This window comes from Myotis myotis, unplaced genomic scaffold (genome assembly GCF_014108235.1).
Source record: "Myotis myotis isolate mMyoMyo1 unplaced genomic scaffold, mMyoMyo1.p scaffold_m19_p_24, whole genome shotgun sequence".
NCBI classification, from domain to species: Eukaryota; Metazoa; Chordata; class Mammalia; order Chiroptera; family Vespertilionidae; genus Myotis; species Myotis myotis.
In genome coordinates, this window is record NW_023416329.1 from 4,239,958 (window position 1) to 4,263,418 (window position 23,461).

Sequence of the window (23,461 nt, forward strand, 5' to 3'; positions counted from 1 at the left end):
CAGTTGCTCTACGTCTCTTCCAATGTAGAGTGGGGCCTTGACTTACGAGTGTCCCGACTAATGAGTTTTTCAAAATATGAGCCGTCTCTCGGCCGATTTTTTGCTTTGAGTTGCGAGCTAAAATTCGGGTTACGAGCCAGCTTCAGATACCCCACTGCTAGCTGGCGCAGCGAACGTCACAGTGAATGCCACAACATCAGCCCAGCATCACGTGTCTCACTCGTTCACTTTTTGATTTGACATACGAGTAATTTGAGTTACGAGCTCCGTCACAGAATGAATGAAACTCGTAAGTCAAGGCCCCATTGTATTGCATTGCTGGCCTCTCAGACAGTTCGCAGTCATCACGTGCAACAATCCTTTGAAACAGCGTTATCTCCATGGTCTAATGTAGAATTAGTGGTGAGGTTAGCTCATGCAGGCAGGGTCATGGAGCAGGGGCATGTGACAGTGTGTCCAGCGCTAGCCCTACATTCCAGGTCACCGCATTGCCTAAGAACCTTCAGGGGTCCTGGTTGCCAACACACAAAATCCAAGTTTCCCTTCTGAAAGTTCAAGTCCTCTCCCAGCTGCTTCTGCTTACCCTGTGCTAGTCACTGGGAAGTAACCCTGAGGCACCAAATGTCTCATTCAATCCTCACAACAACCAAATGAAATAGCTCATGTTACAATCCTTGCTTTACAGAGTTGGGACTGGAGGTGTAGGGGGAAGGGACTGGGCCAAAGCTACACTGTCAGTAAGAGGCAGAGGCAGGATTCGAACCAGGCATTGAACTCCAGAAACCACTCTCTGAACCTGATTGCTGGTATTCCTCTGGAAATCAATATTGTGCTCTTAGGACCTGGGGAAAAGCCGGGTGTGGGGGCCCCAGGAGCAGTTTCTCTCTGCTGCCTGCTCAGCCCATACGAAACCCTTACAGGATCCAGTTTAAGATCAGGTTTCTAGCTGCCCCGTGCCCATTGCCTTTCTTTCTATAAGTAGGCTTGAGTGTTCTAGTATGAGGCTCAGTTCCAGGCACTCAGTATCTACTTGTTAAACAGGATGCCTGGCGCATGCACACAGGCCAGGTCTAGAGGCAGCTCCTGGGAAATGAGGCAGCCATGGATGGGAGGGGAGGACCTGACCTCCACGTAGCGCAATCACAGGAGCAGGCTGAGCACCCTCCGTCTGCTTGTTGGCTTGGCTCTGCAGGGTGGGTCAGTTTTCAAGTTGCAGGCTGTCCATCACGCTAGGGCAGGCCCTGAGGCAGCAGCTGGACAGTCTGGGGCTGGAGCCAATCTCCAGACAGAGTGACTTGGCACAGCCGGTTTAGGGAGCTGAGCTCCGGGGACACTCGTGTGCAGCCAGGAGACTCAGCCGTGTGACCGAGGCCAGGTTATGGTGGTGGTGATGTGGAGGTCCCCAGGTCCCTCTGGGGACTGGGTGTTAGCTCAGTAGATGATCCGTTCCAGATCCCTGGCTGGTGGGGAGGAGGCTCCTCAAGTTCTGCCAGTCCTGGGAGCACATAAGCCAAGGCAGGGTCTAGCGCTGGGAGCAGACAGCTGGGCTCTGAAAGGCTGTGGCCGACCCTGATTTGCAAGTTCCCCGAGCACAAAGGCCATGCCGAGTCATTAGAGACCATTGGACATACGGGAAAGAGAGGCAGGGTTACAGCGCCTGGCTCGGCTCCTTACCCACCAGGACCTCGGCAAGCTCTTTGACGGCTCTGCCTGTCTTCCCACCCGGGAAGTAGGGGTAAATGCGGGCCTGCCTCAGAGGGTGGTGAGAGGTGAAAAGAGAGTGTGTGAAGCCGCAGACCAATCCTGTGCATGTGAATCCCTTCCCCGGGCGGTGCCAGGGCCAGTGCCAGTCGTCTAGGGGCCTTGCAGTGAGGTGTCTGAGAGTCTCGGAGAGCAGGTCTCCTTCCTAGACTCCTAACCCTCAGGCTCCCACACACGCCTCACCCAGTGCCTCTCAGCCCCCGACAGGCCTTGGAGACGGCGCTGGGGAGCACCAGTTCCCGGCCAGCGTGCTGCAGTTCCTGGGCCAGGTGCACAGCTCCTACCCCCAGGACCCCGCCTGGCGGGCCCCGGAGTTCCTCCAGACCTTGGCCGTTGTCACCTTCCCACTGGGAACAAGCAAGGTAGGACACGCCGCTCCCCTGCCCCAGTGAAATCAGGGGCAAAGGGTGTCATCCCTCAAGAGCAAAGGGCAAGATTGCTGCCGCCCCCAAATAAGAGGCATTTAAGGCAGTGTGGCCGGAGCAGTGAGTCAGCAACTTTTCCTTTCTCAGCTGGGATGCAGCGTGAGGTCAGATTCAGTAATTTTTTTTGAGTTGTTAGGAACCTCAGTCATTTGATGGCAGATCACGTCTAATTCTATGTGGAATTCCCTCCCACTGATCATGCGAAACAACAGACTCCGTCCCCAGTGGGTGCGTGTGGGCCAGACCCAGTGGATGGGTGCGGGCGGACCGGAGGCCGGTCCTCCCCTGCTTTTTGTCCTTAGAACCCTCCTCCAGTCTGCAGACCGCGACTCGGGACTCCTTGAAGTCAGGGGACGGCTGGGGGCAGAGGGACCGGCTGGGTCTTGAGGACGAGGTGTGAGTGTGGGGGTAGAAGATGCTCTGGGAAGAGATGTGAGTGAGTTTGAGGCAGAGCCAGGCCCAGGGACGCAGTGGCCTGAGAGTCTGGGAGCCGAGAGGAGCGCGTGATGACGGGCGTGAAGGGCAGAGGCCTGCCGGTCACCCTCCTTAATGGTGTAGGAAGCTGAGATGGACAGGGAACGGGAGCTAGTGACACAGTCTGCAAGGCTGTCACTGCAGCGGAAGGAGCGGCTGCAGGGCCCGGAGGGTAAGGAGGGCGAGTACAGGCAGGCAGTGTTTGCTCCACGAGTGTTTGCTGAAGGACCAGGTGAGTGAGCAAAGTGTGTGCACCCTGACAGCCTCCACCGACTGGACACCCACACAGCCCTGGGCCTGGCGCTTCCCACCCTGCTTTTCACCTGTGTGTTAGTCGGGGGCGGGGGTGGGGGCGGGGAGGGGGAGAGTCACAGCAGGGACACAGCGCTGGCAAGGTCCTGTGGGCTCAGTGGGGGGCTTAGGACCTAGCCTAGCCTGCAAAACGTTGAGAGTGGAAAACATCACGGTTTTGTGATTACTAAGTGATGAGCCAAGATTTAAACCTCACCCATCTCTTGCCATAGCCCCTTCCCTACCCCCAACACTCTCACCATAAAGCCCAAACCCTTTCTATCACCATCAGTTTAAAATCAAATCAAATAGCCAAGTAAAATTCAGGAGTAATTTGTTTTAATAAAAGACTAAATATAAAGACTAGATTTGCAAAAAGATAAAATGGTTTGTTGGGTTAATATCAACTAAAGTGATACAGCAGACAAGTAAGAGTAGGGAAAAAGATGCACTGGAGGGGTGGGGGATCGGACCCCAGCCTCCGAGGCTGGGCAGGGAGGAAGGACAGCCCTGCAGGCTGACCCTCACCATCCCCCAAGCAGGTCCCCTGCACGTGGCCAGAACCCTGAAGTCCTGACATGTTTAGCCTAGGTCCCCTCCTCTCCCCGCCACAGTGGGCGAGCTCACCCTTTGCTGAGTCGGGGTTCCAGCTGGCTGGCTCTTCCTCCCCTGCTCAGGGTCTCTGCCTGGGGGCGGGTCTGGCCCAAAGTCACCTCCCTGGCCGAGCTCAGATGAGCCAGGCTCTGACGTGGGCCCCTGGCTCCACTTCCAGCACATGTTTCTCCACACCTCCTTTGCGTGTCCCAGTTCAAGTCTGCTCCAGAAGGCCTTTGTTGCACAGAAAATGTGACAGATCCACTTCATGCAGAAAGCTGGTGGCCAGAGGCTGCGCCTGCTGTGAATTTATATGGCGTATTTCCCTTTTGAGGCCGCGTAGAGCTAATTAATGTGGCCACCACCTCCCTAGGTGCCATTAAATCCATTTTATGGCTTAATTAAGAATGGCCACATTAATTTTATGAATGTGCAAAGGGAGGTGCCAGCAGATGAATGCTCTTGGAATGTCACTGGCAGGAACTGGAAGTCCCTGGCTGTGTGTCCTTGGGTATGTCATTCGCCTCCCAGCATCTCTGATTTTCTGATGTGGCTGGGCTAATGGTGCCTGCTTCATTAATCTCCCTGTATTTTTATAAGTAAAAACTGAGCATGTGAAAGCCGGTGCCTCAGGGACTTGGAGGCCAGGACTTGCTGAAGCCTAGCACCTCTTTCCCCTGAGGGTCCTCCTGTCACCATCACCACAGCCTGGCTGGCAGGACATGGGCCCCAGGAGGCGGGCCCAGCTGATGACCATGTGCAGGGCAGGCACTGTGGCCTGTGTGACTCTCTCATTGGAGCTCACCCATCTCTGTGGTGTCCCTTTCGTATCTCCATTTGCTGCTGAGAGCTGCGGCTCTGAGGAGGAGGGACTTGCCCAGGACATGGCTGGGCTTCTCTGCTAAGCCCTCACGACTCCACCTCTCTTGGGTTCAGGGACAGAGCAGGCACCCTTATGAGCCATGAACTCTGAGCAAGTCACCTACTTCTGCAGACCCTCAATTTCCTTGCATGTGAATGTGTTTGATTAGAATGTCACCCAGGCACCCTCAGCAGTAGATAGGAAAGCACGTTCAGGCAGTGCGAGCCACTCACACTGGGGTTCTCTTGTCTTTGAGGGGGTCACCACTGAGTTCGCCCAGAATGCCGGCAGCCCTGGGGCCGAGGCTGAAGGCGAGGGCATCGTGGAGGGCCTACAGGCTCCTGCCAAGTCCCACCCCACACGGAAACAGCTGAGGGTGTTCATGCAGCTCCTCTTGAGGGAGCTCCTGCTTGCAGCTGCCAGCCCCAAGCAGTGGCTGCCACTGGAGGTGCTGCTGGAGGTGAGTGCACAGCGGACTGCACTGCGGGAGGCCCAGCACCGCGAGGGGGATGTGCAGGAGACCTGAGGGCTGATCTCTTGCGAGAGCTGGCTCATAGTCAAACAGCTCCTGGGTAAAGCACTGTGGTGGGAGGGAGTCCTCCAGGACCTGCAGGCCCTGGCAGAGCAGGGAGCAGTGAGTGAATAGATGACCGAGGGCAGGTCTTGCAGGTTCCTAGCAGCAGAGCCTGGTTCAGGGATTGGATAGAAGTGATTTCTCAGGGCTGTTCTCGCAGGGGGCCAGAGAAGGGTTGCCAAGAGGACGAGGGAGAAGCTAGCCAGGAAATGGTCTCAGCCACAGCCTGGCCCCAAGGGGAGCACTGGTGTGCTACCTGCATTCCAGTGGTGGCCCCACCTTGAGGCACCTGCCAGGCGGTCATTGTTGGTGGGCCACCCTGACTTGCCTTCTCACCTCAGGAGGTGGGCATCATCTGGGTGAGCCAACTTGGTCAGCAGAAGGCAGTGCCTTGGAGAAGGGGCAGGTGTGAGCTGTTGGCAGGCCACACTCCCAGCAGCTGTGGTATTAGCATACCGGCCAGGCAAGGGGACTCGGTAGGCACTGAGTGGGCAGGATGGCTGGGTGGCTACTGTCTGAGTTCTGGGTGTGATTGCAGGCTTCTCCAGACAATGCCACCAGCCAACAGAAGCGAGACTTCCAGTCTGAGGTCCTGCTCTCTACCATGGAAATATTTCACATGATGAGAGGAGGTGACGTGATGATGCTCAGAGGTGAGTGAGGTGACTTGCTCCTCACTGCTATGACACAAGCTGCTGACAGCTGAACAGGAGAGCCAGCACGTCCCCAGCCACTGCCCCGTCTCCTAGAGGAGGCCTGGGTCCTCGTGCTGAAGGACACATAGGAGCACGGAAGACGCTCTCCGCCAAGCTGCAATAAGAGCTCACTGGTCCTGCCTGGGGACCCCGGGGAGCGCATGCTCACTTCTTTCCATGACATCTGCACCACCGGTGGGCCACTCGGAGGCAGAAAGGCCTTCTGCCTTCTGAGCTAAAACCACCTCTCCTCCACCTTCAGTAGAATTGTGTCCTCTTCCCATAAGGGAAGCTGAGATGTCAACTGCAGTTCAGCATCCTTCTGCTTGGCATCTTTGCGCCTATGCCTGGGCACAGCACATGTTTCTTAAACAAATGAGCCCGGGTGAAGATGCTGCATTGCCTCTAAGAGGTTCGGGTTGATGCTTCATTCATAAGCCTTAGTTCCAGGGCAGCCACACCTTCCCGATGAGTTTAAACATAGTCCTTTCTGTGGTCTCTGAGCCATGAATTCCTCAGTGACACAACTCATCTCTGGACTCCTCCTTGCCTCACAGCATGGACACTCTGGCTACTGGCCTTTCTCCTGGAGTATCTGCAGTGTGGCAGATAGGGGGTGGAAGGTGTGAGTTTGGGATCCCAGCTCTGCTCTTGGCTGTCACTGTGGTGTGACTGCGGACAGGTGCCTGAGCCTGTGGGTGAGGACAGCAATCGAGGCTAACTCAGAGGGTTGTTATTAGGACTAGCTGAGATGAGAGCATTCACATCTGAGAACAAGGCCTGGCGTGTTGGTGAGCATGGACAGATGACCCACATTACAGCCTCGTCCTCTGCCTGACACAGCAGGGCCTCGGGTCACCACACAGTCTTCCTATTTGCCTTATGCCTCAGTGTGCCCCCACCCTCATTCCAAATGGCTGCTGGAAGAGGCAGTGCCCCACACTTGCTCCCTCTCCACTGGGTTATATCACTGACTACATTGTTCAAGGCCAATTTATTTGAATCGGTGGGTCTTCATTGGACACCTGTGGGTAGGCCCCATCTTCAGCGCCCGGGGTACACAGAGGGCTACGAGGGTATGAAGAGTGAGTGGGATGTAGGTGGTGACCAAGAGGGATTGGAGACTGTTGTGGAAAGAAGGCCACTCAGACTCTGAGGATGCCTCAGGCTCCGTCTGTCTCCTCACCTGACCTTAGGCGATAAGGAACCTCAGCCAAACTCAGAAGCTGCTGCTGCTCCTTCACTCACAATCATCACCCACTTCACCCAGAAGCTGGTAGAGAAGCTGTACAGTGGAATGTTCTCAGCAGACCCCAGGCACATCCTTCTCTTCATCACGGAACACATCATGGCGGTAAGAACCCTGCTGGCCGTGGTGGTGTGGAAACTGCCGACCGGTGTCCGTCTGACATGCTGCTGCTGTGCAGGTGGTCCAGACTGACCCGCGGTTCTCCCTGGAAACAGGGCCTGCGATGGGTGGGAGGAAGGAGCAGGACCTTCACAGCCCAGGCCGTACCTGGTGGCCGTGGGGGTCCTGTGGGCTCTCTCTCAGGCCACCAGGGATCCGTCTCAGTGGTCAGGAGCCACGGTCCCCTCTGCTGGCACCTGAGCTCTGTCCCCTTCTAGACTCTATTATGATTGTTAGTTTCATCTTAATTGTTGTTATTCTTCATCAACAAAGAAAGGGACAGAAAGGTCTTTATCTTCAAAAGTCCCCTTTCATTTTCTGCTTTAGCGCCATGTTTGGGCCTTCCTGAAATCAAGACAAGAGTCTGTTTGTCCGAGCCCTGTTTTTCTTGCATGTGCACTCTCTCTGATAGATCCACAAACACCCATATACGCACATGCGTGCAGTAGGTCCACCCTTAGGTATAAGTGTGTGTACATGTGCACAGCTTCTTTACACATAGACTCACACGATCTCAAAATTCTAGAGCTGAACTCTTTTTGGGCTCTTTTCCTTTCATCCTGGAAACCTTTCCATCAAGTGGCCATTCGCTCTCTCCTCGAGGGCCCTGCTCGAGGAGCTCACCGCGGTCCACAGTGGTCCCAGCCGGCGGGACGCCTGCGGTGGTGAGGAAGCACTTTCTCTTGTCAGCACCTCCTGCCCTTGGTGTGTCCTCTGCCGAGGAACCCAGGAGGGCCCTCTCCTTCCCCTCGTGCCTCCTGGGGAGAGTGCAGTTGGCAGCCAGCGCCCCTCTGTCTGGGAGCTGCCTGCAGACCCCAGGACTGCTCCTGGGTGACAGCCAGGCTGAAACGCAGTGCTGGGCCAGGCTGAAGGTGATGTCTTCAGAGCTCTTTGCAAGAAGAACTCCAAAGGGAGCAGCAGCCCTGCCAGCTCGGAGAAGGTTAAGATCAGATCCTTGGGAAAAGGTTAAAATCAGAGCCTTCGTTCAGTTGCTTTAACAAAGTCACAGACTGGGTGGCTCAGCAGCCAGCAGTGGCGCCTCATGTTCCTGAGGCTGAGAGCGCAGGCTCAAGGGGCAGCAGGTCTCCTGTCTGCTCAGGGCCCCATTCCTGGTTTGCAGTTGACCATCTCCATATTGCCCTTACATGATGGACAGAGAGGAAGAAATCTCTCGCTGGTCTCCTCCTGTCCTTACAGGAATCCCACCACGAGGGCTATAGCCTCCTGACCTAGTCACTCCCCCAAGACCCCATCTCTCATACCACCCACTGGGGATTAGAGTTTCAACATATGAAGTTTGGGAGGGGCCACCAACGGTCAGCCCACAGCAGCTGCCAGTGGTCCAAGCGAACACTCAGAGCTAATGCCTCAGAGTGGGTGCTGCTGGGGCTGATGTGCCTTTGGGTGTCAGGCCCGAGGACTCTGAGTGCTGCCCACATTTGCCATCCTTCTCTCCTGCTGGTGGCGCTCATAACTCTTAACCTCCGTTTGAAAGATGTGATGGATCTGAGAAGCAGAAGACAATGATAAAAATATGAATCTCAAATTACAGCATATTTAAATAAAACTACGTTAGTATAAATAATCACAGTACCCATAAAATTCTAAGAGAGCAATCTATAGCTAATGAATGACCTTCTAATAGACTGGAGGTTTTGCACATATTTTTTGTTTTATGAATTCTTTTTGATGAAGCCAAGTAAATGGATGGGCCAATTAGTGTTAAGGCTGCAAACCAGGAGCCCCTACCTTCCCACCCAAGTTTCCCATGTGGGCCCCCTCCTTCCCCTCGTGCCTCCTGGGGAGAGTGCAGTTGGCAGCCCCAGCGCCCCTCTGATGGTGCTTGGCTTTTTGATGAAGCCAAGTAAATGGATGGACCAATTAGTGTTACGGTGCTCCCTCAGATGGTACGGTGGCTCAGAGAGGGTCAAGTACCTGGTGTGAGTTCGATCCTTGCTGACCAGTTAGCCTCTTTGACCCTGAGCCTCGTTATCTCTAAAGTGGGATAATCTTAGTGCCTACTTCATCGTTCTGTTAGGATGCTTAAATGAGGCGATGTGTGGGACCCAGTGCAGAAATGCTTAGCATGGTGCCTGCAATGCTGTACTAGTAACCACGCTGTACAGTTGGTGACATGTTTTAATTAGGCACTATTAATAGCATGTTCTTATACACCAAGGGCCAACCTTCTTACCTATAGTTCAGAAATCTCTGGTCCCCTGGCTATTTTCCATAATATGACTGTGGTATATTTAACATTTTTTACACCAAATTTTGGTAAATCCAATGATTTGAATTGCCTTTATTGATCACTCACTTAAATAGAAGCTCAAAGGTAGAGACCGTTTTCCCATTTGACTTTTAGATCCTGCCAAATTTTGAAATACAGAAAAGACTGAGCTTGTATCATTTTCACAGTTAACGGGGTCCGTTCCTAAAACCGTACAGTGCACACAAGCAGGTCTGTGTGTGTTTATTTCATGACCAGGTCGTTGAGAATGCCTCTTCACAAAGGGACAGCACCATCAGCACTTTATACAGCAGCCTGAATAAAGTCATCCTGTACTGCCTCTCCCAGCCCCAGCAGTCCCTCTCCGAGGGCCTGGGCCTGCTCCGCGTCCTGCACTTCCTGCAGGAGCACTGGGACATCATCTTCGCCACCTACAACTCCAACGCCAGCTTCCTGCTGTGCCTCATGCACTGTCTGCTCCAGCTCAGCGAGGGGAGGTAAGACTCCAGCAGCCGCTCGCGCGCCCACTGCGATCAGGGAGAAAGGAACCTGCAGAGGGGCCCTGATGAGGTCAATGTAATGACAGAACCCTTTTGTCGATCTGATTGTCTGAGTTACGTACAATGTTTATAATATGGTAGGTCTTCCCCAAACCTGTCCGTATGACTGAGTGTCTAGAATCATCGTAAAATAATAATTTACACTACCTCCATAATTCTTAGGTTGTAAGATTCTTCATTGATTTATTTTGGGGGCAGGAAACCCCAACATTAAATATGCACTTTGATTTTATGATGCAGGCAGATTTCAGAAACATTAACATTTGAGAAACCATAGAATGGAAAATCATAAAAGAAATTGTATTATATAAGCCAGGAATACTTTTGCTTACAGACTAAAATATATAGACAGTTCATGATATAAAATAACAACCATAACTACACTTGTGTAAGAAATACCAATAACAAAAACTTTATCTCAGTTAATCCTTTCCTTGAAGCCCCACATTTGGGAACGTGTTGGATTTCTGTGCACGTGCACTTGCTCTCTGTGTGTGGAGTGTGTGTATCCGGGCATCACCAGTGCCTGGTGCCACGCTGCCTGCAACTGTTACCTCATCAGTGGAGAGCCATGCTGAGTGCAGAGCCAGAGAGGACTATGGGATATTCCATTTTGCTCTTGTCCTTGATTGTATTTGTCCCAGTACAAGTTACATACAAATTACTGGAGTAAAGGGTCCCCAAATCCCGCCGAGTTGACTACTGAACATTACAGAACAGTTACGCTCTGGGAAGCACTGGAAAATGCTCCCAGCGCCCTGGACCAGAGGAGGCACCTGCCTTTTTCTTTGTTTGCAATAAAAGCATCCGCTGTCAGTGTGTGGGTTAAATCGGGAGGCCTTGCTTCCTGTATTTGAGAACTGGCTCCTGTCCACACTGAAGGTGTAGGTGATAGAACTAGGTGCTGGCTGCATGTGTGCTTGAAGTCCCACCCTCAGAACATCCTCTCTTTAGAAAGGGCCTCCAAGATCCAAAGGGACTTTATTCTAGAAATTTCAAGAGTGGACATTGTCATATACTGTATTTTTTCATTTTTTTATTTGTCATTTTTGGTTCAATCTGAAAACATGTACTGAGTGTATGTTCTGCTTGGTGGGCTGAGGAACCCAGACTAGAGGACACATAGATATTGACATGACCAGGGGCCCTGGAGCACATAGCTCACGGGAAGCCTAGTATGTAAACCACCATGACCCACTTAGGACCGACTCCAGGACATGTGGGCCCGGCAGAGTGCAAATGAGGGCCCCTTCTTCAGAAATGACTGTGGTAACAGAGGAGTCCAAGCACGGGGCCCTTTGAGTGTGGGCCCTGTCATACTGCACCGGCCACAGGCCCCTGGTGCTGGCCCAGCCCCATGCCAAGCAGGATGAGGTCAGGGCCACTCAGAGGCAGAGTTCAGTGCTGCAAAAAGAAATGACCGAGTCCAACGATGGGGAAACCAGGAGAGGGTTCACGGGAGTCTGCTGGGAGCATGGAGTGGCTTTAGTCAGACATGAATAAAATGCTGCTGTGTTTTCCCCTTTGCCAGGATGCTATTATATGATAGCTGTCGTGGATGTCATCATACGCTCTTTGCTTGAACTTCCCCTGAGGGATCCCGGACTGTGAGAGGGTGCAGTCCAGGCTGGGGGACCCTCCTGAATGCATGAATTTTCGTGCACTGGGCCTTTAGTTTGTAATAAAGAACAATAGTGCAATCCCAAAGAACTGAATTTCATAGGGAAAATCTCTTATCTGCTAGTTATCCTGAAGGATTTGGATTGGAACCCAAGCCTAGAATGACTCCTTATCATCAAGTGTTTCTTTCTCCAAATGAAGACATGAGAGAGAAGAGAGTGGATGACTCCCCAAGTTTGACTGATGGTACATTTTATTTGCTGTTTATTTGGGGGGAAGTAGATGGATAGTGATAACTGCTAGGGTTGCATTCTTCAGTGTATCTTTCCCAAGATGAGGAAACGTGTACAAAGGAGACATTCAAAGGCCAGAAAAAGCCCTGAAAAATCCCAGAATGATGTAGTATTCAAGCAGGATAACCTGATGGGGAATAAAATTGGAGTGATTTTTGCATATTAAAAATGGAATGGCATGGGTGGAGGGATGGATGGAAGAAGAGAGAGCTCTAAGGGACTTGGTTCGACTAAGAACCAGAGGACCTCACAGTAAGTTGATTTCGCATCTCGGTGGGTCTCTTGAGTTTTCCTTTGGGCAACTAGATAGAGCGACTGGCATGCCATCCCAGTTCAAGCTGTCATATAGCTGTCTCTTTGACTTTCTTCCCTAGAAAAATGGGAATGGAGGAAATAAACTCATTGCTTTCATGAAATATTTGGCGTAATGGAGCGTATGTTTGGACTTGCTAGTATCATGTCAAGTTAAAGGGATTGGCAGTTTGTAAGAGAATAACTAGCCTTTGGATCCATGTGCTTGAGAGAGTGCTCCTCCGGGCCAGGAGGCCGCAGCAGACACCCTCCCACCACGCTGGCTTGCTGCCGCTTACAGGGGATAGTTTGTGATACTAGAGGTAGGCACGGGAGCCTGTGTTCTGGTTAGATCGCTACCCAACGCCGGTGCTCAAAAATCATGTGAATTTAAATTTTACTCTCACAGTGTTAATGACAGCATGAACATTAGCACTTAGGGACTTAGCTGGCAGAGTGGACTGAGCAATGCCCATCTCCTGAGGCTGAAAAAACAGACAGTAGAGGCTGGTACAGAGGGGGAACCCAGGGGCCCAAGGTCAGAGGGGCTTTAGGCACCACCATGGGGTGACTGTTGTGGGGCATAGCAGGCAGGGCGGCGTGATAGATTTGTACATATCTGGGCAAATGCAGGCACTGAGATGGGTGGCTGGTGGGGACCTTGAGCCAGTGCAGGGGAGAGGACTGCCTTGGGTCCTGGCCCCAGGGCACAGTCTGAGTTTGGGTGTCTATTCCTCTGAGAGGCTAATATAAAGGGCAGGTTGGAGGAGCTTTCTAGAGGAAGCAATTTGGTTACCGAGAGCTCTCACAGGCACAGCCGTTTGGCATCTAACAGAATCGGGAGGTGAGAGAAAGAGGTTCCCTGGACCCATCAATCACGATTCCTAGCTCTGGACTGTAGGCCGGCAGGGCATGGCGGTGGGAAGTTAGATGCAGGGGAGGGCCAGCTCACATAGATGTCAGTAGCATTGCAAAGCCGGGATGATGTTCAACAGGATGTGAATGAAAGCAGGGCCGGTGGCCCTCTCCGGAGGCGGAGGCGTTCGCTGACGCGCCCTCTCTCTCAGTCCAGCACAGCATCCAGAGGACCGTGCACACTCTCTGGCAGCAGCTCATGGCGCAGAGATGGCAGGAGCTGGAGGACACCTTCAAGATCGATCTCTCTGTCAAACCCGGGGAGAGAGAAGTGAAGATGGACGAGGTCACCCCGCTCTGGGAGGAGACGATGCTCAAGGCCTGGCAGCATTACCTAGGTGTCTGTCACTGGGTCCAGGGCTTCCCCGGTTCCCCTGGGTGGGCCTCTTCCACCAGTCTTTCTCCCTCATCCTTCAGGGTGGGGTTCGAATCACGGAACCCTCGTGAATCCTGGCTCATCGCAGGTGAAGGGAAGACCAGAGGTGCCAACCAAGTGAGAGATTCTAGAAATCTCCTAGATGGGAGGGCCGCCACGTCCGCGCTCACCTGGGGCCGCACTTGGGGGTCTAGGTCCTGCCCTGACAGTCACCAGAGTTTTGTCCTGCCCTGACAGTGCAGCCGCCAGAGCTTTGGTTCCTGCGAGTTCCAAGTGGAAGTGTTCATCCCAAAGATATTAGTGTCCCTCGCATTCTATCAACGATGCAAAGTTTTACCTTCATGCTCATCAGTGCGACCGTGAGAATGATGTTCTCATTTTGTTTTTAAAGAGGCCATTGCTGTCAAATTATGGCTCATACGTGTTTTACGTCCCCCAGCATCCCCGAGGTTGCAGCCATTGAAGAGCTGTTATTTCCGGGTGTACTGTCCCGGCTCCTGGGCGGTACAGCACCTCTTATTTCACTGGCTTCCCCCGCTAGCCCTGGCGAGTGTGTGTGTGCAAGTCAAAATGTCAGACTCTATTTCAGAGAAAAGTTCACTTAACCAGGAGACGCTTACCCTCTTATTCACATGTACACAATGTGGGAACCATGGTGAGCTGGACCTTACTGCTCACAAAGGGCTCTGTTTTTCCCAACAACCATATTTTTGCAAACTTTCTATGTTGCAGGGCCTGTGTTTTAAACGCATAATCTTATTTACTCTCCATGACACCACAAGGAGATCAGATACTTTTATTCCCATTTCACAGAGGAGAGCACTGAGGCTTAAGAGCTTTAGCTAACTTGCGCAGCAGTCAGTGACCTGTGGAGCCAGGGGTCTAAGCAGGGCGGGATGAGGAAACCTGTCCCGTATTTTGTAGTCAGAAGCCGGCCATGTGAGCTGCAGCCTGGGCTGGCCCCTATCCCAGCGCTGGCAGGCATCTGAACGCCCAGCAGCTATAGAGATAGTGTGTGTCTCCTCTCAGTTTCCCCTCTGACAGTCTTTGCTTCCTGGTCCCCAGCATCTGAGAAGAAATCTCTGGCCAGTCGCTCGAATGTCGGACATCACAGCAAAGTCACTTCGTGGAGTGAAAGCTTGTCCTCGGCCATGAGGCTGATCCCAGGGCGGCAGGCCAAGGACCCCGAGTGCAAGACAGAGGTGAGCCACACCCCTTTCCTTAGAGACGCGCGGCATTTTCTTCAGACCCCAGGAGCCATGTCCCCTCTCTCTGTTGTCATTAGACAAATCTAACTCCATGCTCCTCCGTGCTCTCCCAGGCGCTTGTGGCTCCCCAGCTGAGGCCGCTTCCGGGGAGCCAGGTCTTGGGCTTTAACTTCAAGTGCACACGCCTCTCCTCGAGCACCAAGAGCAGGTGTTCCTCATGACATTAACAACCAAATGGAACTGCGGCCCCTGCTCCTTGTCCTGTGTGCACAGGCAGCGCTGGCCCACAGCTCAGCGGGCACTGGTGTGTGGGCTCAGCAAGGGGGACAGGACACTGTCGCTGTCCCTGGCATGCAGTTAGAGCCTCCTCCTAGGTGGGGCTGAGGCATTAGGGCTTTCTAATTCGTTTCTCCAAGGCTGGGTGGTACCAACAGTGAGTTTGTGCGATCGTGAATACTGTGGAAAGGGGTTTGGAGCATAGCAGGTTCCGGGGGTTTCTCTCCTCCCAGATGTCTGGGCCTTTTGCTCAACTGGTGGTTTCTGCTGACTTTAGGCTGAGACCTGAGCTGAGGCTGCTGGTCTGCCCACCTACAACTTCTCCAGCTGTCCCGGGCTTCCTGCAGGCTGGTGGCTGGGCTTCCAGGACTAGCTTCCGTGGGGAGGGGGAAGGAGGGAGAGAAGGAAAGAGAGAGAAAGGGAGAGATAGACAGATGGAGAGAGAGTCTTCTATGACCTCACTTTGGAAGCTATGCAGCATCAACTCTGCCGGGTCCCTTTGGCTGAGAGAGGCACAGAGTTCTGCCCAAGTTCAAGGGCAAGACTACCTCCCGGTGAGGAAGTGGCAAGGTTCTGCGAGAGCGTGCAGGCTCTTTTTGGGAAATACATACACTGAGTGGCCAGATTATTATGATCACCTGACGTTTGTAGGCAAATTATCTATTATTTCCCACTGAAGTTGCTAGAGGGCCAGATCATTATAAATGTCTGAATAGCACAGCATACCTAAGTATCATTGCTGATCAAGTTCCTCCTATCATGTTGATGGCGTATCCCAATAGAGGTCGCTTTTTCCAACAAAACAATGCGCCATGCGACGGTGCTCATATTGTGCAAGAGTGGTTTCAAGAAGATAAGGGAGACTTTACCTTGCTTAGGTGGCCCCCACAATCACCAGATCTCAGTCCAATTGAGCATTTGTGGGATGAAGTTAAAAGAGCCATCAGGCAGCTGGTTCCACAACCATCAAATCTCACAGAACTGGACAGTGCTATTCATCAGGCACGGTGTCAGATTCCTCACATCACCTTTCAACATCTCGTGGAGTCAATGCCAAGAAGAATCGCCACAGTATTGAAGGCAAAAGGTGGCCCAACGAAGTACTGATGGGGTGGTCATAATAATCTGGCCGGTCAGTATATATTCTAATGCTGGGTTCACTGATCTTCAGAGGCTGACTGTGGTCATTGACTGGACATGGCCGTAGGGAGGGTCAGGAGACCTTGGGAAGTTTACTTAACGTCCCTGAGTCCTTCCCTCCTCACCTCCACAACAGGACAGACAACCATGGGAACCGGTGGGAAAGGGCCCCCAGGAAGGTGGGGTAGATTGTGATTGACACGTGACACAATGTGAGCTCTCTGCCCATTGAACTTTGGAAAGTGAGCTTGACTCCAGATCCCACATGCTCAGAGTCTGGACTCTGCTGTCCCCACGTGTCCACTGTGGTCAGAGACTCGTCTGGGGAGGAGTGAGGTGTGAAGGGCATCCTGCACTTGCCAGCAGCATGGTTAGGGTTAGGGGAGTGTCTTTGCTCAGAGCTCCCAAGACAGGAGGCTTCAGGACACAGGGAGAAGCGCTGGACACAGAAGGGAGGCCAGGAGATGAGCGTGACTGGGCTGCTGGCCCCTGGGTTCAGAAGCAGGCTGGCTGCGTCCGAGCTCTGTGGCTTGTGGAAACACTGGTCAGCGAGTTGGTGGGCAGACTCCCTGGCTGCCTGAGTGAATTACTTACTTAGGTTTTGTATCAGCTGCTGATAGCACACAGCTCTCAGGAGCCCCACTTGCAGATGTGGAAACAGAATGTAAGTCAAGGGCTGCGCGGCCAGGAAGGGGCAGAGTGCAGGGGCCTCCCGTCCGCCCGCCATGCAGGGCCTCAGGCCATGCCATGCCCTTCAGGCCATGCCATGCCCCTCAGAGCCTGGCTGGACACACAGTGGGAATGCGCTGTCCACATCAGAATATGAGGAAGCACAGAAACAACAAGTGCTCTGGAAATAGGAAACAGTTTACACACTTCCACTTTACCTTAGAGCCTTCTGCACCAAGGGAAGCCCATCCCACACAGGCGTCGCTGCACTGAGCCTGGCGGCTGGAGCATCCCTACTTGTGCCCAAGCATTTGCTCTGGACCAGTGCACGTGTGTAAGGAGAGACCCAGCCTCTCTTCCGTTCGCTTCACTCCTTGACCAAGTTAGCACTGTCCCTAGGAGGCCAGGCCTGTCTGGCCTGGAGCCAAGGAAGGGACGGCTGGGCTGCTGGGCACAGACATGCATTTTATGGGGACCCTTGCAGGCTATTGATGCCGCCTCTTGCCAGTGCCAGGGTGACTCCCTCGAGGTCACTGCCATTGGCTCCGCTCAGCTGCCTCTGATTCCGGGGGAGGTAGGTTGAGAGACCAGCTCATTTGAAAGAAACCGAATAGGCCACACTGTTCGGAGCCAGGAGGGTCACAATGGCTTGGCACTGTTAACTAAACTCATGGAGAGATCTGGGAAAAGGAACGTTTGAAACTGGCTCTGTCTTTCTGTGAAGACAGGCTGTGGAAGCTGTTTCTACACCAACTAAGGTCTCATTCATTCATTCATTCATTCACGTACTCAACAAATATTCATTAAGTGCTGACTCTGTATCCGCTGTAAGCACCAAAGTTACAGAAGAGAAAAAACGAACATATTCTCTGCTTTAATGGCGGCTGCTTCCTAGGGGGTGAAGATCTACAGTAAACATGAATAAATTCATGAAGGTGAGGGTGCTATTGCAGTGAGGGAAATAGAGCAGGGATAGAAGAGGGTGGCGAGAGGGTGCGGGCTGTTTGGATGGAGGTGGTCAGCCGCCCTCCCTGGCAGGAGGTGTGGAGCAGAGAAATAAGGAAGGACGTGAGCCTGTTACTCTCCAGGAAAGAGCGGTCAGGCAGAGGGGATCACCAGGCAAAGGCACCAGGCAGGCGAGCGCTGGGTGTCCTAAGGCAGCCCAGGTGGAGGGGCTGGACGAGTGGAGAGGGACAGCCCGGGACATCACCTCGGCCATGTTCCAGAAGAACTGGGATATCTGCCTCGTGAGCAGCAGGGCTGGGTGACTTACATTCCTCTCTGGTCGGGCACTCAGAAGCTTGGGAGATAATCGTGGCCCAACTCATAACTGCACGTACCTAGTGGGGTAAACTTCTTCAAAACACATGTACACATACACACACATGTGCGTGCACCCCCACCCTGCTGCTTCTTTCCTATGTGACCCCTGTTTGTTTCTTCTTAAACCTGATTGTATATCTTTTCTATAGCTTATAACCTGTGGATTTTTAAAAGCCAAATTATTTTTGAAACAAAGTGGATTATGTTTTAATTTTAAAAATGAACTGCATCTTTGCTTAGCAGCATTGTCTGCCAGTAGCTCAGCCTGGGCCGGGCACAGTGCCTGCTGCACGGAGCTTCTTAGGGACAGTGCGGGGCCCACGCGGGGCTCCCGTCCTGGGCTGGGCTCGCCGCGGCCCGCACTCGTCACGCCTCCGCACACGGTGCTGACAGAAGGCACAGCTTCTCAGGTGCATATGTGCATTGTGATGTCATAGGATAAGAGCATCAACTATTTGCCCTGGGGTCTGTTTAATTATTTTTAAAAATTAATTTTGATTATTACAGCTGATTACACCTCAGTGAGCAATGTAATTGATATTTTCTAATGTATCCCAAGGAACATTTTGTACAACACGCTTTTTGTTGTTGAAGGTTAAAGACTCCGTTATTGGTTTTTCCCTAAATATGCCCACATCATCAGTCCCTCCAGCGAGGTCGCCATCTGGAAAAGGCAGCGGAGACATTACTCAGGCGCAGTGCGTGAAATTGGCGTTTCGGCGTCTTCTGTCTCTCCGTTGTAATTAAGGGAGCTGGTTTTGGAGGAAACATTATTCATTTGGTGTTACTCCTGATCATGTCAGCAGCTGACAGCTCCGCACGCAGAGAAACTGTTCCTGGGCGCGGGGCGCGGGGCGCGGGGCGAGCCCGATCCCTCTTGCTGCTGGGCTCTTGGTGGAAACATGTCCTCCGGGCGGCTCAGCGCGCGAGGCCACGGCCAGTGTGAGAGGTGCAGCCCCTTCTTCCTCTTCCCGGGCCCCTTCACACCCCTCTGGGGCCCTGGTGACAAGGTCTCTGCCAGGGCAGAGGCTGTGGTGCCAGCCCATTGGAGGCTGGGGTCTGGGCTCTCCCGGGCGCCTGAGTTGGCCAGCATGGAGAGGCCGGGGCTCTGCCCGCATCCTCGCCGGCTGGGCTCTGCCTGTGCTCACCGCTCAGCTCCAGATGATACTGTTTAAAATGAATTCATCAACAGCCAGTGCTGGTGTCTTAGTTTTGACTCACACACCTGGGCAATGGTGTCGGTCACCATGGGAAACCGGGGAGGGGTGGGCAAGAGCTCCCCGTTCTATCTTTAGGACTTTCCTGTAAACCTGCAGTTATTCCACAATATCGAGTGTGTCGTTGTCTGTTTCTCAGAGTTAGCAAATGGGAACAGTGCACGGACATGGGCACTGGGCCCGGGGGAGGGGCTGAGAGGGTGATGGCGCCTGGGATTGGCGGCACGGGGGGGGGGGGGGGGGGCGTGCAGGAGAGCATGGGGTCCGGTGGGGGAGCCGTGGCCTGCAGGTGGCGGTTAAGCAGGGGAGCAGCACGTTTCTGAATGTCCAGGTTAGACTGGAGTGAGGGCCCCCGAGGGCGGATAGTCTGGGGGCTGTGGATCATTCCGTGGGAGAGGGGCTGCAGCCGTCAGAGCTGTGGGAGTTAAAGAACATGCCGGAGAACCCTGTTTTGCAAGGCTGAGAGGAGCAGCGGGGAAGAGGGCCACAGAAGACAGGCAGAGCAGACTGGGCGGAGGCATGTCGGGGCATGGGAGGAGCAGGCCAGAGGAGAAGGTAGGGTGCCGTGGGAGCCCCTCTGGGGGTGCTGCTGCCTGGCCTGTGTCTTGTCTGGCAAAGTGTGAGGTGCATTTCCCCGATTCTGCTCCTGGGAGCAACTACACATCGTCTCATGCCGGGCCAGGTGGGCCCCACTGGAGCACAGCCCTGGACAGGCCACCCTGTGTGTTTCCATGGCTTCGGAGACAGCTGAGCAAGCTTTCAGGGGCTGTTACGGAAGCTGGAATGGCCATGTAGGGAAGCCAGGGCCCTAGGGAAGTAGCAGAGTGGATGGGAAGGCACCACAAGCCAGGGTGACACACTGACTTCACTAAAATACGAAGGACATGCTTTGTGCTGGAGTTCTCTGTCTGCCTGGCAAGGACACGGAACACGGAAGCACTACACATGTGCTCCCAGGCCCCTGGGTCCTCTAAAGCTGCCCTGTAAGACCAGCCGTGCCCACACATGGGGCTTGAAGACCTCAGAGACCACACGCCTGTGTGGGCAGGCGACTGTGCCCTGCCATGGGCTGCCTTCCCGAATGGGGCACAGGCCCCTCCTCTCTCACCCCAACGTGAGCAGCCCTGCCCTGGCGTAGACGCTGGCAGGACCAGCTCCTGGCTGGCAGCTGTGTTAAGGGCAGTCCTGCCTCAGGTCTTCGGCAAGGAAAATGACATGTTTGACCATCTGCTCTGCCACTTTACCCATTATCTCTTGAAAAGATCATTGTTTAAAAATTCAAATATATACTGAAGTAGAGAAAATAATAAAATGAATTCCCATGCATCGATCCATCACTTCCACAATTTCCAACTCATTACCAGTCTTGTCTCATCTCCATGACTAACCACTTTTCCCCTCTGCACAAAATAATTTTAAAGCCACATCCCAGACATTATATTATTTCATGCGTAATGTGTCTGTATACTTATTTTACTTTAAAGAGATCATGAAACACAAACGTTGCAGAGAAGAGAGGCAGAGTGCAGACAGAGGCCGCCACCGTCACCGTGGGAGGGTCAGGCTCCACTGCCCTGTCCACTGTGCTGTGTCTGTCTCCTGCAGCTGAGTGATGACCGCCTTGCTGAGACCGAAGGCTTGGGGGCCCCATGGAAACTCCTGCCTGGTGAAGGAGGGCGCTGAGGCTTCTCCAGGTTCCCGATGCCTTTGAGTTCAGTGCTTTAACACTTCAGCGGTCAGTGGGTGAGGGCACTGGCTCAGTGTTCAGTGGGTGAGGGCACTGGCTCAGCGGATGAGGGCACTGGCTGAGTGTTCAGTGGGTGAGGGCACTGGCTGAGTGTTCAGTGGGTGAGGGCACTGGCTGAGTGTTCAGTGGGTGAGGGCACTGGCTCAGTGTTCAGTGGGTGAGGGCACTGGCTCAGTGTTCAGTGGGTGAGGGCATTGGCTCAGTGTTCAGTGGGTGAGGACACTGGCTCAGTGTTCAGTGGGTGAGGGCACTGGCTCAGTGTTCAGTGGGTGAGGGCACTGGCTCAGTGTTCAGTGGGTGAGGGCACTGGCTCAGTGTTCAGTGGGTGAGGGCACTGGCTGAGTGTTCAGTGGGTGAGGGCACTGGCTCAGTGTTCAGTGGGTAAGGGCACTGGCTCAGTGGGTGAGGGCACTGGCTCAGTGGGTGAGGGCACTGGCTCAGTGGGTGAGGGCATTGGCTCAGTGTTCAGTGGGTGAGGGCACTGGCTCAGTGTTCAGTGGGTGAGGGCACTGGCTCAGTGTTCAGTGGGTGAGGGCACTGGCTCAGTGTTCAGTGGGTGAGGGCACTGGCTCAGTGTTCAGTGGGTGAGGGCACTGGCTGAGTGTTCAGTGGGTGAGGGCACTGGCTCAGTGGGTGAGGGCACTGGCTCAGTGTTCAGTGGGTAAGGGCACTGGCTCAGTGGGTGAGGGCACTGGCTCAGTGGGTGAGGGCACTGGATCAGTGGGTGAGGGCATTGGCTCAGTGGATGAGGGCACTGGCTCAGTGTTCAGTGGGTGAGGGCACTGGCTCAGTGTTCAGTGGGTGAGGGCACTGGCTCAGTGTTCAGTGGGTGAGGGCATTGGCTCAGTGCTCAGTGGGTCAGGGCACTGGCTCAGTGTTCAGTGGGAGAGGGCATTGGTTCAGTGCTCAGTGGGTCAGGGCACTGGCTGAGTGTTCAGTGGGTGAGGGCATTGGCTCAGTGCTCAGTGGGTCAGGGCACTGGCTCAGTGTTCAGTGGGAGAGGACACTGGCTCAGTGTTCAGTGGATGAGGACACTGGCTCAGTGCTCAGTGGGTCAGGGCACTGGCTCAGTGTTCAGTGGGAGAGGGCATTGACCCAGTGTTCAGTGGGTGAGGACACTGGCTCAGTGTTCAGTGGGTGAGGACACTGGCTCAGTGTTCAGTGGGTGAGGGCACTGGCTCAGTGTTCAGTGGGCGCGGGCCCTGGAGGTGCACTCAGCTGGAGAAAAAGGCTCAGGACTTCGGAGAGCCCAGTGCTGAGCAGAGACTGTGACAGAGAAAGGCATGGGCTTGGGAAGGAAGGGAGGGATGTGGGGTAGAGTCCAGCGTAGCAGCTGAGGAAGTAGGACCGCATCTGTGGAAACTCTAGTCAGAATTCCCTGGGAAGGTCTGTAAAACAGGTTAAAGTCAAAGATCTTGAAGAGATTGTAGGACATTTTAGCAATCTGAAATTTCAAAGGTTGTCACTGGGAATATTTTTACTTCAACTTGTAGTAAATTCAACGTGATGTGTGTGGGCAAGAGGGAAAGAACTGTCACAGGAGATGCTTCGCCGAGCTGGCCTGATCTGGGGAAGGCAGACAGGGGGATTCCTAAAGTGTAGGGGTGAGAACTTGGGAGTCCATTCTCGCTGGGGAAGCAGGGAGAGAGGCAGCCTGTGTCAGCCAATCAAGGAATAAGTGGGTAGAGAGACAGACGTCACAACCTGGGACCCAGCAGAGTGAGTGGAAAGCCGAGGTCACAGCCTTTGCGAGACTCCATCGCCCGGTGTGTGAGGTTGGAAACCCGTTGTGCTAGGAGGCGGGAAGTCTCGTGAGAAAGTAATTAAATGGGAGCAAGTAATTATCTGTTTGAGGAACAAAACCACTCACAAAGACTGAGCCCTAGCTGGTTTGGCTCAGTGGATAGAGCGTCAGCCTGTGGAATGAAGGGTCCCAGGTTCGATTCTGGTCAAGGGCACATACCCGGGTGGCAGGCATGATCCCCAGTAGGGGGTGTGCAGGAGGCAGCCAATCAATGATTCTCTTTCATCATTGATGTTTCTCTCTCTCTCCCTCTCCTTTCCTCTTTGAAATCAATTCAAATATTAAAAAATTAAAAAATAAAATAAAAAGACTGAAAGCCTGCACTGCTCTGCAGATGTGACCATGGCTTTTGTGGCTGTGGCGGGCAAGGCTGCCCATGACCTGCTTTCTCTCAGTGCTTTTCCTGAGCCACTGACCCCAACACCGACCCCTGCTCAGCCCGGCCTTCGCGCAACTCGTGGTGTGTCTGGGTAGGGTCATTTCCGGAAAGAACTTTCATTGTGCTTTGCTTGTGGGGGGATTTGGGAGCAAGAAAGAAAAAATGTATCAAATCCAATAGTTTCACTTCTTACTCCTCTGAAGCTTCCGTTCTCAGTGTAACTGGAAGTGGAGTCCGTGTAGTGTGTATCTTAGCCTTGCTCTCACAGGCAGCTGTGCCCCAGCATCGCACCCAGCATTGACTTCCCACAGCAGCGTGGGTCCTCGGGC

At 53.5% G+C, this 23,461-nt stretch overlaps 1 protein-coding gene across 3 annotated transcripts in view; it reads left to right on the plus strand.

The window, feature by feature from the left end:
- The window catches only part of WDFY4 (WDFY family member 4), a 249,179-nt gene that overhangs the window by 130,192 nt on the left and 95,526 nt on the right, over positions 1-23,461 (plus strand). For all 3 annotated transcript variants that reach the window (XM_036355974.1, XM_036355976.1, XM_036355975.1), the window contains exons 32-39: positions 1,959-2,123; positions 4,664-4,867; positions 5,520-5,634; positions 6,873-7,030; positions 9,573-9,811; positions 11,619-11,740; positions 13,146-13,331; positions 14,435-14,571. In XM_036355974.1, the coding sequence (XP_036211867.1) occupies positions 1,959-2,123; positions 4,664-4,867; positions 5,520-5,634; positions 6,873-7,030; positions 9,573-9,811; positions 11,619-11,740; positions 13,146-13,331; positions 14,435-14,571 (1,326 nt within the window). The remainder of the gene's footprint in view (positions 1-1,958; positions 2,124-4,663; positions 4,868-5,519; positions 5,635-6,872; positions 7,031-9,572; positions 9,812-11,618; positions 11,741-13,145; positions 13,332-14,434; positions 14,572-23,461) is intronic.